Here is a 15646-nt window from a genome sequence, read left to right on the forward strand (position 1 = left end):
GGAGCTCCTCTCGCCGCCGTTCGCCCCGCCTCCGTCCGGTCTCCGTCGGCCTCCGCGGCCGCGTGCGCCGCCGCCTTGCCGGGATCCGGCCGGATCCGGCCCGATCCGGCCCGGAGCTCCCTTCCCCGGCCAACTCCGTCCTACTCTGGCGAGCCGCCGTCCCGTCTCCGATGAACCTCGCCATCCGTGCCCGTTCTGGTTCTGCAAAGGTTGACTTTCCCCTTCCCCGAAAACGCCCAAGTCCCTGGAATCTTGCATAAACATGCCATGTTCATCGCATCACATCTCTGCACAGCTCCGTTTCGTGCGTATAATATGTCAAATTGTTCGTCTCGACGAGTACTTCATTTCATTTCACTACATCATTTTCATTTGAGCTCATATTGATGCCCGAAATGCTGTTGGAAGAGTGCATGTTGATGTTAATCTGCTGAAACTGTTATAACTTGCTCATTTATCATTTTTGCCATGATTGATGTGTGCATCCTATGAGGTTGATGTCTTCATGTGTTTTGATCTATGCCATGCCATCTTTCCAGGGATGTATGCCATGTATTTTTGTGATCAATGTGGTGACTAGCACAAGCATGCAAACTAGGCTTCGTGATATTGCTGATTTTAGTCCCTGTTCTGCTGTTATTATGATGCCATGTAAACTTGATGCTACAGAGAGATCCATGCATATTTTGAGATACTTCAGTAAGGATGTTTTGAACATATGGTTATTGTCTATCCATTCATGCCCTTTTTTGCAATTATGGAGTAGTCTAGCATGTCATTTGAGTGCTCTACTTTTGCTTCAAAATGTTTCCTGGCAGATTGTTTACTTGTTATTCAATTTGGCTAAGGTTGCTATATTTGATCCTTGCATGCTATGGACTTGTTCTTGACTTGGTTTGTTTCATAAACATGTCTCCTTGATGATGCTATGCTTATATTGTCATGCAATGACTTGTGGTGAGTGAATCGAGCTTGTTAAGTAGGGTAGTTGATGTTGCTGTTTTCCTGACAGATTCTGTTATTTTGTGATGCCATGTTAACATGTTGCTACTAATCATTCTGTGCATAATCTGGAGATGCTCTATAAACATGTTTTGATCTACATGTCTTGCTCTATCCATTCATGCCACTGGTTGCAATTATAGCCTGCTGTAACATGTTGTTATCTTGCTCTAAAGTTTGCTAAATGTTGGTGTTGTCAGCCTGTTAACATTAAGTTCACTTGTTCCCATGTGTTTTGCTAGTGATCCATGTACCCTATGACCTTTAACTTGCCATGCTTAGCTTCATAAACATGCCTTCTTACTGTTGGTTGCTTTGACATGCCATGTATTGCTCTGTGGTGAGTGGTTCAAGCTCACCAACATGCCTACTTATTGTTGTTTCTGCCATGTCTAAATCTGTAATATAACTTGCCATGTTTACATGTGTGCCAACATATTTTCTATGCCTTTTTGGCTTATGGTCACTAAGGGACTTTTGATCTATGCAATTAGTAGATTCATGACATGCCTTTGTTTGCCATGATATGTTCGTGTAACATGTTGTTTGCTTGCTCTAAACATTGCAACCTGATGTTACTTCGGCAAAGTCTGAAACTGTTATTATTTGCAATATCTCCATGTCTTTTGGAGCATGTTCTAGTTGTTTCTGGAGATAGCTCAGTGTTCATGTTTTGTTATGCTTTACCTGTACTTCATGCCCATGCCTTTTGTTATTATGTTGGGGTGATGTAGCATGTTGTTTTGATGCTTGTAAGATGCCTAGTTGCTGTTTTGGACAGATTGTTGTTATGACTTGTATAGTGTGTGTGTGTTGCACCGTTGCTCCGTTTTGAGAGTGCTCTATATGAAACTTGCTTGATCTTGCATGTAGTTTCATATCATCATGTTGCATCCTTGTTTTTAGGTGTTTGCTTGATGTTTGTATGCATTTTGCATCAATGTCATGTTTAACTTGTTTCGCTCATATCTTCTAGGCCGTAGCTCCGAATCTAATGAACTTTATATGTAACTTGACTAGAATTTCGTGTAGTTCATCTTGGTGCATCTTAACTTGCTGTTTAACAACTTCAACTTAAGGTTTATTCAGTTCTGGACCAATTTCGAAATTTGCATATGAGGACTTACCGGAATTGTTATATGTTGTTCCCGGCCTCATTTAAACTTGCCTTGATGTGTTGTTCTTGTTTGCATCATCTCTTGCCATGAGTAGCTTCATGTAGCTTGGTCATGCATCATGCTTGTTGTGCATCATGCCTTGTTCATGTGTGGTGTGTTTACCTATGTTGTGTGCTTCTTCTTGTTAGTTCCTGTTTCGTTGCGATCGTGAGGATTCGTTCGTCTACGATTGGTTCGGCTTCATCCGTTCGTCTTCTTCATGGTCTCGTTCTTCTTCCTAGCGGGATTTCAGGCAAGATGACCGCTACCCTGGATCTCACTACTATCATTGCTATGCTAGTTGCTTCGTTCTATCGCTATGCTGCGGTACCTATCATTTGCTCTTCAAGCCTTCCCAAATTGCCATGAACCTCTAACCTTTGGCTATGTTACCGCTTTGCTCAGCCCCTCTTATAGCATTGCTAGTTGCAGGTGAAGTTGAAGATTTCTCCATGGTGGACAGGGTTATGTTGGGATATCACAATATCTCTTATTTTATTAATGCATCTATATACTTGGTAAAGGGTGGAAGGCTCGGCCTTATGCCTGGTGTTTTGTTCCACTCTTGCCGCCCTAGTTTCCGTCATACCGGTGTTATGTTCCCGGATTTTGCATTCCTAACGCGGTCGGGTGATTTATGGGACCCCCCTGACAGTTCGCTTTGAATAAAACTTGTCCAGCAAGGCCCAACCTTGGTTTTACCATTTGCCTCACCACCACCTACTTTTTCCCTTGGGAGTCGCTCTCTCGAGGGTCATCTTTATTTTAGCCCCCCCCGGGCCAGTGCTTGTCTAAGTGCTGGTTCGAACCGAGTAGACTGCGGGGCCCCCTTGGGGCAACTCGAGGTCTGGTTTTACTCGTAGGATGTCTCATCCGGTGTTGCCCTGAGAACGAGATATGTGCAGCTCCTATCGGGATTGTCGGCGCATCGGGCGGCTTTGCTGGTCTTGTTTTACCATTGTCGAAATGTCTTGTAAACCGGGATTCCGAGACTGATCGGGTCTTCCTGGGAGAAGGTCTATTCCTTCGTTGATCGCGAGAGCTTGTCATGGGCTAAGTTGGGACACCCCTGCAGGGTTTAAACTTTCGAGAGCCGTGCCCGCGGTTATGTGGCAGATGGGAATTTGTTAATGTCCGGTTGTAGATAACTTGACACCAGATCCGAATTAAAATGCATCAACCGCGTGTGTAGCCGTGATGGTCTCTTCTCGGCGGAGTCCGGGAAGTGAACACGGTTTCTGTGTTATGTTTGACGTAAGTAGGTGTTCAGGATCACCTCTTGATCATTGCTAGTTCACGACCGTTCCTTTGTTTCTCTTCTCGCTCTCATTTGCGTATGTTAGCCACCATATCTTGCTTAGTCGCTGCTGCAACCTCACCACTTTACCCCTTCCTTTCCCATTAAGCTTTGCTAGTCTTGATACCCATGGTAATGGGATTGCTGAGTCCTCGTGGCTCACAGATTACTACAACAACAGTTGCAGGTACAGGTTATGCGATGATCATGACGTGAGAGCGATGCCTGCTTGCTTGAGTTCTTCTGCTTCTTCTTCGATCAGGGGATAGGTTCCAGGTCGGCAGCCTGGGCTAGCAGGGTGGATATTGTTTGAGTTTCTGTTTATGATTCATCCGTAGTCGGATGTTGTTCTTGTATGTTGTATTGTTGTATTCATGTGGCATTGTATGCCTTATGTATGTATCCCCATCTATTATGTAATGTTGATGTAATGATATCCACCTTGCAAAAGTGTCTTCAAGATGCGCTTCTATCCTTGGTGGGACCTTCGAGTTCCTTTAGGATAGGGTCGCATCTTGGGCGTGACATTATTATCATGCCTTGGTCTCTAAAATATAGGGGGAGTGTTGATCCTAGTCTGTGTGCTATGTAGTCCAAAGCATTCATCTAAAGTGCACACATCTAGGGGGAGCCCGTCCATATTTTAGAGAGGTGGGGTTTGCCCTTGCTCTAAATTATCTTATCTATGTGCAAATCCCGTGTTGTCATCAATCCACCAAAAAGGGGGAGATTGTAAGGGCATATTTATCCCTTAGGTGTTTTGGTGATTGATGACAACGCTTTTGCGGACTAATCGTGTGCCTTGAGTTTCTCAGATACTTCATCACTAGGCACGAGACGATTCAGTGCCCCTCGGAGATTATTGAAGTCGACGTTTTTCTATGTTTCTCTTTGGTGGATTTGAGTCGTAGGAGAGCCGTACTATTAAGAGGGGGTCCGCGTCGGAAAGGTTTGGGTGGAATCAACACGTACACTTGTCCTACCTTTCCATGCACTTTGGAGCTTCTATTCGTTATCTTGGTTGGGCGGAAATCTGACGACTACTGTTGTACTTGCGGTAGTACCGCAAGTACAAGCGGTAGTACCGCTGTGTGTCGCGGTAGTACCGCTCCTCTGGAGCGGTAGTACCGCGGCTCCCAGGCCTTGTGCCGCTCCGGTGCGGTAGTAGGGGCAGATTTAATTTTTTACATCCGCGCACCCCACGGTAGTACCGCTCGTCTAGCGCGGTAGTACCGCGGGGTTCCACGGTAGTACCGCTCCCTAGGAGTCGTAGTACCGTGGCCCTCCTACCTAGTACCGCAGCGTCACGGTAGTAGGCGCGGATGTAATTTTTTACATCCGCGCCCGCAATGGTAGTACCGCGCCTCGCGAGCGGTAGTACCGCGTCGGATTTTTGTACCACCCCAGTTTCAGCGGAAGTAGGCACGGATATAATTTATTTCATCTGCGCCCTTCCCAGGCCGTGACTTTCCTGCCTTGCGGTAGTACCGCAAGGGGAAGCGGTAGTACCGCGCGAGCGGTAGTACTGCCCCCTAGTCAGGCAAGCTCCGACTTGTGCTACTGTCGCCGAAGTACCGTGGTCCGCCACGGCAGTACCGCGCAGCCTCGCGGTAGTACCGCGCCCCTGGAGTGGTAGTACCGTGTGTCGCGGGCTGAACATGTGGATAACGGTTGGATTTTTCCCTCGACTATATAAGGGGTGTCTTCTACCTCTAGTTGACTACCTCTTCCACCTCTAAGCTCCATTGTTGCTCCAAGCTCCATTTTCGCCCGATCTCTCTCCCTAGCCAATCAAACTTGTTGATTTGCTCGGGATTGGGTGACAAGGGCCCGATCTACACTTCCACCACAGGATATTTGATTCCCCCCACTTATCCCTAGCGGATCTTGTTACTCTTGGGTGTTTGAGCACCCTAGACGGTTGAGGTCACCTCGAAGCCATACTCCATTGTGGTGAAGCTTCGTGGTGTTGTTGGGAGCCTCCAGTTGTTGTGGAGATTGCCCCAACCTTGTTTGTAAAGGTTCGGTCGCCGCCTTCAAGGGCACCAATAGTGGAATCATGGCATCTCGCATTGTGTGAGGGCGTGAAGAGAATATGGTGGCCCTAGTGGCTTCTTGGGGAGCATTGTGCCTCCACACCGCTCTAACGGAGACGTACTTCCCCTTAAAAGGAAGGAACTTCGGTAACACATCCTCGTCTCCACCAGCTCCACTCTTGGTTATTTCGTGCCTTTACTTTATCGAGCCTACTTGTGTTACATCCATTGCTTGCTTTTGTGCTAGTTGTTATTGCATCATATAGGTTGCTCTCTTAGTTGCACATCTAGACAACCTATTTTGTTGCAAAGTTTAATTTGGTAAAGAAAAGCTTAAAAATTGTTAGTTGCCTATTCACCCCCCTCTAGTCAACCATATCGATCCTTTCAATAGGAAACATTAACCATCTTTGATCAACGAGCTAGTCTAGTAGAGGCTCACTGGAGACACAGTGTTTGTTTATGTATTCACACATGTATTTAAGTTTTCGATCCATACAATTCTAGCATGAATAATAAACCTTTATCATGATTTAGGAAATATAATAATATCCATTTTATTATTGCCTCTAGGGCATATTTCCATCATAGACATGGTGGAGCAGTTGTCTTCTCCGTCGCGCACGGATCCCGCACCCCTTCCATCCGAGGGTTGACGCGGATTACGCCGTCCGACCGTGTTGAGACAAAGGAGGATTCAATGGCCGTCTGGGCCATTCCAGAGAGCTTTCCGCCCACGTAGATGCCGGTGGTCGACGTATGTGACTCGCCGTAGCTCGTTCGGGCGCGGATGAGTATGGGCACCGGCTGTGCCTAGGCTGCCCTCGACATGTTTGATGGAATGACTGAACTAGAGTCGGTGCGCTTTTGAATGGGAGCTCGAGAAGGCCAAGACATTTGGCGACATAGAGTTTGAGAAGGAGAGGTTGCAACTCGCACGGGACGCAGAGGATGCGAATGTTGGCAGATGAAACCCTCTTGGATGAGCATGCAAAGAAGTGGCTTGCAGACAAAAAGAAGGAGATGAACGACCATAGAGAGTACGAGGTGGTGAGGGTGACTGCGGCATGGATGCATGCAGAGCAGGACGAGCAGGACGCATTCCGCTTGGAGCAGGCGCCCTGCCAGTGATCCGAGGCCATCCGTCATGCTCGGACATTGATTCATTTTGGCATGTCCGATTTGTTGAACAATGATTTGCTTTGCTTTATTTCAAACTTTTGAATTCAGACAATTTGTATATATGATGGACGTGCATGGATTGCATGGATTTGAGGATCGGAATTTGAGTTATATGGGTGTCCGAGGCAACATATGAGAGGCCACCGGATGCTGTCTGCGGGCGCGTCCGGACGCTCCCGCGGGTGTATAGGGGTCCGGATCTGTTCAGTCCATCTGCAGATGCTCTTACAAACTTTGGGAGGGATTGAAAATTGCCACAACTTCTTCCAAAAATTCTTGACATGCTCAGAACCCTATCTGGAGTTTCAGCATTCAAGGCCCCAGATCACGGATTCCTTGCACTCTGATCGAAGGCAGACTGTGCAAGAATTTAATCCCGAGCCATTGGATTTGGAGATAGACTACCGAAGCCACATTTATGACGCGTTTGGTTCGTGACATTTTCGCTGTCTCCCAAATACAGTGGCTCACGATGTTACTTGCGTTTGTTTCGGGCGCGTCGGTTACAACTCCCATGTAATCACAAACCGTCCTTCACAAAACCGAAAACACCCAATACAGCTTGGTATCGAATAACACCGCTCGTCCTGTCTGTTTTCTTCACCAGGAGAACCAAGCAGTAGCGTCAGCATCTACCTCGTCATAAGCAGTACCATTGTTGTCTCAATGATCTCCATTCGCCTCCGCCCTCGAGCGCCGGTGATCTCCGTTTGCATCCGCCGCCGAGCGCCACTAATCTCCATTCGTCTCCGCTGCTGTGGGCAGTGTCGCTGATCTCTCATCGTTGCCGCCGCCGCGGCCATGGGCAGCGCCGCTGATCTCGCTTCACCGCCGTGAGCAGTAGCGTTGTTGCGAACGGTTGGTGATCTCATTTTCCGTCACTAACCATCCCTAGTAGCCGACCGTCGTCCGGTCCTCCGGCATCTTCTACAAGGCTGGCGACCGTACTCCACCTCCACGGCTTCCTATTCCCTTGCGTGAACCAAACACTTCACGTGTTCACTTACCACTAATCTAATACAATGTATTCTCATTACAACAGTGAATACGTTACGCTCCAACCAAACGCGTTATTACTTTTTTTCTTTAGAAACAACCATATCGACTCTTAGATTCCGGTCCGTCGCTAGCGAGTATAGCTGGCCAAACGGGTCGTGCTAAATGGGCCGGCCCAGTAACACGCAGGAACAGCACAACCCGGGCTAAATGGGCCAGACCCGACACACGGCACGCTATGGGCCATGCCTGAGCCTGGAGGCTGGGCATGCAGGCCGCACGACATGACCCATTTATTATTTTTGAAATATATAAATATATGTGTCCTATATAAACACCTAATACTTTAATATGTTCACTAATTTTTTAGTGCATGCGTACTTTTGTAGTGCTTTAAGATGTATTTTTTAATCTTTTTGTAATACTTCACCGTATTTTTTACATTTTTTGGCTTTGCCCCTGTTTTTTGAAGGTATTTCATGAAAAAAATCAAGCCGACATAGGCCGGCGTGCCTAAATGTGCCACGGGCCGGCCCACTTATCTCCCGTTCCGTGCTGCCTGTAGCACGTGGGCCGGGACGACACGTTTACGGTGGGTCGGGCCGTGCCGGGCCGGGCCGGCCCGTTTGGCCAGCTCTGTAGTGAGCTACTCGCGCTCGTTGTTGGGCCAGCCCATGAAGTGGGGGAGTGTGAGCGCTCGCTCTCTACTTGTCGCAGAAGGGAGCTCCTGTTCGACACTCGCTGCGTCAAACAGTCGAGCAATCGCACAGGCGCGCTCCCTTATGGGGCTGGCTCATATAGCAAGCGATGCACTCTAGCGAGCCGGGTCACTGCAGAGAGTAGGCTACTGTAGCAGACGGGCTTTGTATGTCCAGTGTCCTGTAGCAACCGAGTTTTAGTGGTTTAAAATTTCAAGCTTTTTTTGTAAAACGAATATTTTTTGAGAACGCAAACAATTTCCAAAATTTATGAACATTTTTTGAAATTCCGTACATTTTTTGAAATTGGAACATTTTTTGAGACCTAGAAACATTTTCTTAAATCAAACTTTTTATTAAAAAGCAAACTTTTTTAAGCTCCCGAACAAAAATTGAAACATGAACATATTTTTAGAATTTGCAAACAATTCTTTAAATGGAAACATTTTTTGAAACTCCCCATAAAAATTGAAAGCATGAACATTTTTTGGAAATTGGCAAATTTTTTTTTGAAAATGGGGACATTTTTGAAACTCCCCAAAAAATTGAAAGCATGAACATTTTTTGGAAATTGGCAAACAAATTTTGAAAATGGGAACAGTTTTTGAAACTCCTAAACACAATTTGAAAAGTTTAACATTTTTTGAACTTATGGATTTGTTTTTAAAAAGCAAACACTTTTTTTATAATATGCGAACATTTTTTCGAAAATGAAGAACATTTTATTTATTTATTAACAAATATTGATAAGAAGAACATTTTTTGAACTTATAAAACATTTTTAGAATTTTAGAAAAGAATTTGAAATTCTGAAGAACAAAAAGAAAATTAAAAAAGAAGAAAAAGGAATTGAAAAATGAAATAAACAAACAGAAAAACAAATAAAGAAAAAGAAAAAAAGAAACAGGAAAAAGAAAAAAGAAAAACAAACAGAAAAAACTAGTGAAAAAACCGGTTCAAGAAGCTTCTAGAAGGTTCCCAAAACCGTTTAGGACCTTCCCAAAACCGGAGGCTGTAGCACGTGCGAAATCTCCTAATTGGGCCGGCCCATCTCGATCGCTAGCTCGCTCGCCTCTGTGCGAAGCAGCGGCAACTTGACGCAACGAGCGTCCGTTAGGATTTTCCGTCGCAGAAGGTATCCCTAAAAAAAATAAAAAACTTGTCGCAGTAGGCGCTGAGGAGGAGGTCTCATAAGAGAGCCTATCCGCCTATCGTCTCTTCTTGGTGAAAAGCCTGATTCTGGATCTGGATCTCAACCTCCGCTCTCCTGAGTCGCAAGAAGAATTCTCATCCCGTCGACAAAGTGTAAGGTGAGCTTAAATTTTCAGCAGAACAATCGAAATTTCAGAATAACATCGTGATGTTGTAAATCCTGCGTTTGCACTTTTCAGATCGATGGGGAACAATCTGACGCGCCGTCCCGAACGGATCTTTGATGATGGGCGCGGAGAAGGAATAGGGACCGTTCTGATCAATAGCGGCTGCAAGCCAAGCTTGATTTGCCATTGTAAATTATCCCGCAACGATATTCTGAAGCCGATTATTTGGCAGCACATGGACGACAACGATTCTCATCCCCAACCAACCCGCCCCGAAGTATTTTCAGATCCATCAGGCGGCTCCCCCCGAAAGTTAATCCGCAGCAGACAGATAGCATCAAAAGATCCGTTTGGAATCCTTCCAGAGGTGTGTTTGTTATCATCAAATACTCTTATTGTCTAAAAGATTTAACTTTATTTTCCGTTCTGTTTCTAACACGTGATTTGTCAACTTGTTCTAACCTGTTGTTGCTGCTGCTACAGGAATTGTTGTGCACTATCCTGTCAAAACTGGATCTGAAAGAGGCTGCAAAGACTAGTATTCTGTCTAGTACATGGAGGCATACCTGGAAACATTATCCTAAACTAACCTTCGATATTTTGACTATGTGCGGTGGTAAATACAAGACCAGGGAGCAGCGGCATATCCAGACGCCCGAATGTGTGGACAGGGTGCATTATGTCCAGCAATTCGTCAATATTGTGAACACAATATTGTACCAGCACCAGGGCAAGACAATTGAACGGTTTGAGCTCAGATTGACTGTTGATGTGCTTGCCCAACTATTTGATCAGCTTGATGATTGGGTTCGTTATGCGGTTTCATCACGGACAAAGAATCTAATTCTTCATGTGTCGCTAACCCCTCTCGACGTGTTCCATTATAAACGGTATGTTTTTCCAGTGCAATTGTTGGACGCTGGAAGTTGCCTGCAGCATATTCAGCTTGCCCATGTATTGCTCAAAGTGCCTTCTCAGTTTGTCGGTTTTCCAAATCTGAGGAGGCTTGGTCTATACTCCACACGTGTGTCTGCAAGTGATATGCAATGTATGGTGTCCAATTGCCCTAATATAGAGTGGTTGGATCTGTTTATGGTTCATCTAAACGATGAACTCAAAGTGGACAGGCCATTGTCCTGCCTGCTATACCTTCGTCTGAGTGACTGCAGGGTAACTACGATAGAACTCAACGCCCCCAAGCTCCAAACCTTTATATTCCAAGGGAGGCTGGTGCCTATTCACCTTGGCGAATCTTCAGAACTGCACAATATTGTTATTCATTCTTATACACTAACACTAGAGCAAGCTATTTGTTCATTTGCTGATGCGTATCCACTAGTGCAACGCCTGACTCTGTGTCACACTTGTGCACTACCGAAGGTTCGCTCTAGCAATACTACATAATTGTGATAATTTGTTGCCCACATTCTCCTATTGATTTTCTGTTTCTTCTTACCTTCCAGTTCCCCTGGCGATTGGACAATACTTCTAGCTTTTCTCATTTGAGATATTTACAACTGTTGTTGAATATCTTCTCTGAACATGCCAACGACATTCTCTCTATTGCATATTTTCTAGAGGCTGCTCCATTCCTTCAGGAGTTTGATTTGGAGGTAATTGCTCTTCAGTAATTTGATGTGTTTTTGCAAATTTCTAAAGTATATCCACTAATGTATTTTCTGACTGAACTCACTCTGTGAGGAAATCTAAACCCATAGAGTTTTCATGAACAAATACCTTAATTAATACTAGATGATACCCCACACGTTGCTGTTAATGAGATTTGATTGTATAAACAATTAAACATGAATATTTGGGTTAATAATATAAGAGTTAAAACTGAAAATATATACGATTATTGTATAATTGTAATATAGTTAAAACCTTTGAGCCTTTTTGCATGTTGAGGTGAGCTTTTCCATGCATGGCTACATGTTGAGGTGACATCGTTGCGTGTTGAGATAAATATGTTAGTGGGGATCAGTTATATAGGATTTGGTTTATGTCTGCTGTTTATATACATATTAATAGGTTAATTGTTGGTTAAAGCCTTGTCTTCAAACAACACATCTTAGAGTAGTATCTACAATTCAAAATATTCTCAGGTTGAAGGATTTCCCCCCCTTTCTTGTTGCTATATTTTACTAATTATGTGATCACCAACATCATCATAACTAGGTTTAATTCATTTAACTGAAATTAGTGAAATGCATGTAATTAGTTTGTATATTCAACTATTCAAACTATATTATGTTATCTCTGTACTTTCAAAGCAATATTTGATTTTTTTTTACTATTACGAGTTCCCTAACCGTAATGTCTAATTTATTGTTTTGACTATTGCAGTTTAGATCATCATGCATGGATGTTGTTCCGGGGCCTTTAAGGATCTTCCCATATGGGCAAGACAAGTACAAGTATCTAACGATCTTTAGAGTTTTTGAATTTAGAGGCGAAAAGAGCAAAGTTGAACTTATAGTTCACGTTGTGCAAAATGCCCCTTCACTTGAGAATCTAACTATAGACCCAAGAAGGCAGCATGTTTTAGATGATTCACCTGCTAGTGAAGCTGAAGAAAAACGTCTCTCTGAGATCCGTCATATCGCCAAAAGTTTAATCGGTATAAAACTTTCACCCAAGACGAAGTTCAATGTTGTATGAAATTTGTCTGTTTATTGCCATTTTCTGAGACTGGTATCATTCTTCTATTTGATCTCGTACTAGTCAATAACCCAATGTGTTGTTACGTTAGAGTGAACATACATACTCCCTCCGTTCCTAAATATTTGTCTTTCTAGAGATATCAACAAGTGACTACATACGGAGCAATATTAATGAATCTACACTCTAAAATATGTCTATATACATCCGTAAGTAGTCATTTGTTGAAATCTCTAGAAAGACAAATATTTAGGAACGGAGGGAGTACAAAATATAATTCTGATTCTAAAACAACAATAACACTCCTAACATTTTGTGTCGTATTTAATCATGGTTGTAAGACAGAGTACGAGCTTAATGAGCAGAGAGCCTCAAGCACGAGCAACCCGTTATTCTGTCCCAAATGTAGCCACCGGCTCTCGCCACATGGTGATGGCCTCTCTAGGTTGGATGTTGGAAAGAGCAAACCATAGCTGAGGGGGCTGGAATAGAACTGAGCTTATTTGCAGAGCTTTCGTCAGTTTCAATCTAAAATTGCTGCCATTAAAGGGCGGCCAACCAGCTATGCCATGTGGCACAAGTTGGTTGGCCGTGGTGAGAACTCTTTTGGAATTTTTTTAGATGAAGCTGGAGATTATTTTTTATATGTATTTTTTCCTTTTTAGATGGAGGTGAGGACCTCTGATATTTTTTAAATGAAGGGTTATGCAAAGTGGCACTCGCTGGTAGGCTGCGATGGTAATTCTTTCTTCTTTTTTAACTTCTTTAGATGAAAATGAGGATTTTTTTGAGATGTTTTTCTAGACGGAGGCGAGGATTAAATGAAAACGTGCGCATATTTTCTTCTTAAGCAGCATCACAGGATGGTGCCCCAATCACTAGTTCATCATGGAAGACGGCGGGGAAGAAGCGCCTATAGTAGCCACGCTCACATTGGCACTAGCTCGACCTTTTGCAAATTAAACCAAAGGTTTAGTAGCTGAAGTCACACATCTTCTGCATCATTACATTTCTCTAACGCTTACCTGCAATTTTTTTTCCGCATCCGTTCGCGGACATCCAACGCTGCCCGCATACATTTTGAACCGAGTTCCAACTAACCGGACGGAATCATGCAAACACGATGGATTTTCATATAAACTGGACGGAATTCATTACATTTTGAACATTTTTTTTATTAAAAAATGGTTGGACCCTAAACCTATCCTACGACGGCGCTTGTCGTCCACTTCATTCGTACTCCACATCGGCGACCACGCCCTCCGTCCGCCGTCTCCACTGACGGCGCCAGGGTTCCAAATTCGTTAAGTGGAGGTGTGGTCTCCGGCGAGGAAGAGTAGAACATGGGAGGCAGACCGACACACTTGGGACATAATGCCCTGCCACCACCATGCCCTACTCATCCTTGGAGGAGTCCACGACCTGTCTGTCGCCGGTGCTGGTGGACGTGAGGTTGTTGATGGATGTGGACGGTCCGTCACTGTCCATCTGCCACATGCCCCCACCCCTCGAAATTTGGGCGGCGGCGCGTAGGACGGGCAACTCGCGGTGTTCTCGTCCTCGATCGGCAGCGCTTGTGCGGCCGCTTCCGCCTCCGGCTGCCGACACTACGTTGCGAGCGGCGCATTGAGCATGCGTGGACTTGTAGAGCGCCTGCTACTCCGAACAAAGTTTGGGTTCGCCGCGGCCATGGCACGACCTCCTCGCTTGCACGCTCGCCATAGATTTGGTCCTCCACCAGCCGATGCTACTCGAGTAGCAGGGACATAGGAGCCGGCGCAGGCTTCTCCTCATCCGCCATGGCGCCGCGTAGTGCGTCTGCTCCATGGTCGAGCCGACATGCACCGGCGTGGGCTCCGGCACGGTGTCGTCGTCGGACCTCGTCTCTATTGTGGGGTCATCGTCCGAGACCTCGTGGGAACCGGCTGGCATGCCGGCCTCGATCCGCCTAGCACGGCGGCTCTGCCAGGCAGAGGCAAGGGTGGCGACCTCGTGCTTGATCTCCATCGATAGTGATGCGGAGCATCCTACGATCATCCCCATGTACACTACGACTACTCCCCAAGACCCAAGTGGACATACGACGAGACCTCAAGCATATGCCTTTGGACACAAGGTGAACCCGCTCCTAAATGTTTCCCTTCCGTTCGTGTGAGACATGGTTGCTACCTCATGCAAAGACACTACATGTGCTTAGGTACCAAGAAGACCCTCTCAGAGATGCTCGGAATCACAGAAAGTCCCCAAGTACATGGATGAAGAGGAACGACGACGAGGACCGAAGACAGCTCCCAGGACCCGGACATCCGTTCGCTGAAGGTGACTACAACAGCAGCCCAGCCGACGAGCTACAGGGCCCGTACATCCGACCTAGGCCCCAGACATCCGGCCCGACGCGAGCGGCCAGACATCCGGCCCTCAGCCCAGAAATCCGGCCTCCATCACAGAATGCTACCGAAGGCTGCCCCTGCCAGCCGGCACATCCGGCACAGGCCCCGGACATCCGGCCCGACACGAGCCGCCGGACTTCTGGCCCCTGCCGTGGACATTCGGCCCCTGTCGACGCACAGTGTAACGGGCCTCCGACCCATGTATCCTTCCAAGTCGCCCCAACTTACACTAGCACTATATATAGAGCCTCATCCCCACGTAGCTAGGGTTAGCATTGTCTTAGCTCATTTTGGAGATTAGAGCATTGCTCATCACTTGTACCCCTACTCCATTGGAGACTGATGCCTCCTAGGAGAAGATCCCCCAAGTGGATTCAAGACCCCCCGTCCAGGGAAGATCCCCTCATGGATTCAAGACCCCATCTCCTCATGGATTGGGAAGAACTAGCGACCGTGTATCCTCCCTTGTTGTCCTCGGATCTTTGTGGCCTCTATTTATATGTGGATCTAGCACATGTGTGATCATTTCTCGTTGATTTGAGTGTTTCCTCTCGTTTCCCCTCTCGTGTGTTCTTCGTGTTCTTTGTGGGATCCCCTCCAAATCGTGAAAGATCGACCCCTAGGGTTCCACCCTACATCATCTTGGTATCATGAGCCATGCTGATCATGATTTTGGACTCTCCCCCTTCGTTTCTAGCCTAATTTTGCTTTGTTTCGTCCTAATTTTGAAAATCCCCACCAAAAGTAGCCCTTAATTTTTTTGTGATTTATTGGTTTGATGATGTTTTGTTGAATTTGATCCATGGATTTGTTGTGTCTTGAATAGATCTACATTCTCCCCAATTTTCTCCACTTTCCATCCATGAAATCTCTCCAATTTTGCCCATGGAATCATCAATTTCTGCCCC

The 15646-nt window shown here is 45.7% G+C and overlaps 1 protein-coding gene across 2 annotated transcripts; it reads left to right on the top strand.

The window, feature by feature from the left end:
• Positions 1-9517: 9517 nt before the first annotated feature.
• On the top strand, positions 9518-12423 carry LOC119321340 (F-box/FBD/LRR-repeat protein At1g13570-like). 2 transcript variants are annotated; one of them, XM_037595062.1, is made up of 5 exons: positions 9518-9678; positions 9760-10054; positions 10171-11067; positions 11151-11300; positions 12034-12423. In XM_037595062.1, exons 2-5 carry the CDS (start codon positions 9764-9766, stop codon positions 12346-12348), a joined length of 1653 nt encoding a protein of 550 aa, XP_037450959.1. In that variant the 5' UTR covers positions 9518-9678; positions 9760-9763; the 3' UTR covers positions 12349-12423. The 2 variants fall into 2 exon arrangements, with proteins under 2 accessions (XP_037450959.1, XP_037450966.1); XM_037595069.1 differs by having other exon boundaries at positions 9522-9673.
• Positions 12424-15646: the final 3223 nt, after the last annotated feature.

This window comes from Triticum dicoccoides, chromosome 1B (genome assembly GCF_002162155.2).
Source record: "Triticum dicoccoides isolate Atlit2015 ecotype Zavitan chromosome 1B, WEW_v2.0, whole genome shotgun sequence".
NCBI classification, from domain to species: Eukaryota; Viridiplantae; Streptophyta; class Magnoliopsida; order Poales; family Poaceae; genus Triticum; species Triticum dicoccoides.

Excerpts from the sequence above, each read along its gene's own strand:
- LOC119321340 (XM_037595062.1), top strand. The coding sequence starts at position 9,764 with ATGGGGAACAATCTGACGCGCCGTCCCGAACGGATCTTTGATGATGGG. Across the intron at positions 10,055-10,170 it reads CGTTTGGAATCCTTCCAGAG|GAATTGTTGTGCACTATCCT; the intron begins GTGTGTTTGTTA and ends CTGCTGCTACAG. Across the intron at positions 11,301-12,033 it reads TTCAGGAGTTTGATTTGGAG|TTTAGATCATCATGCATGGA; the intron begins GTAATTGCTCTT and ends TGACTATTGCAG.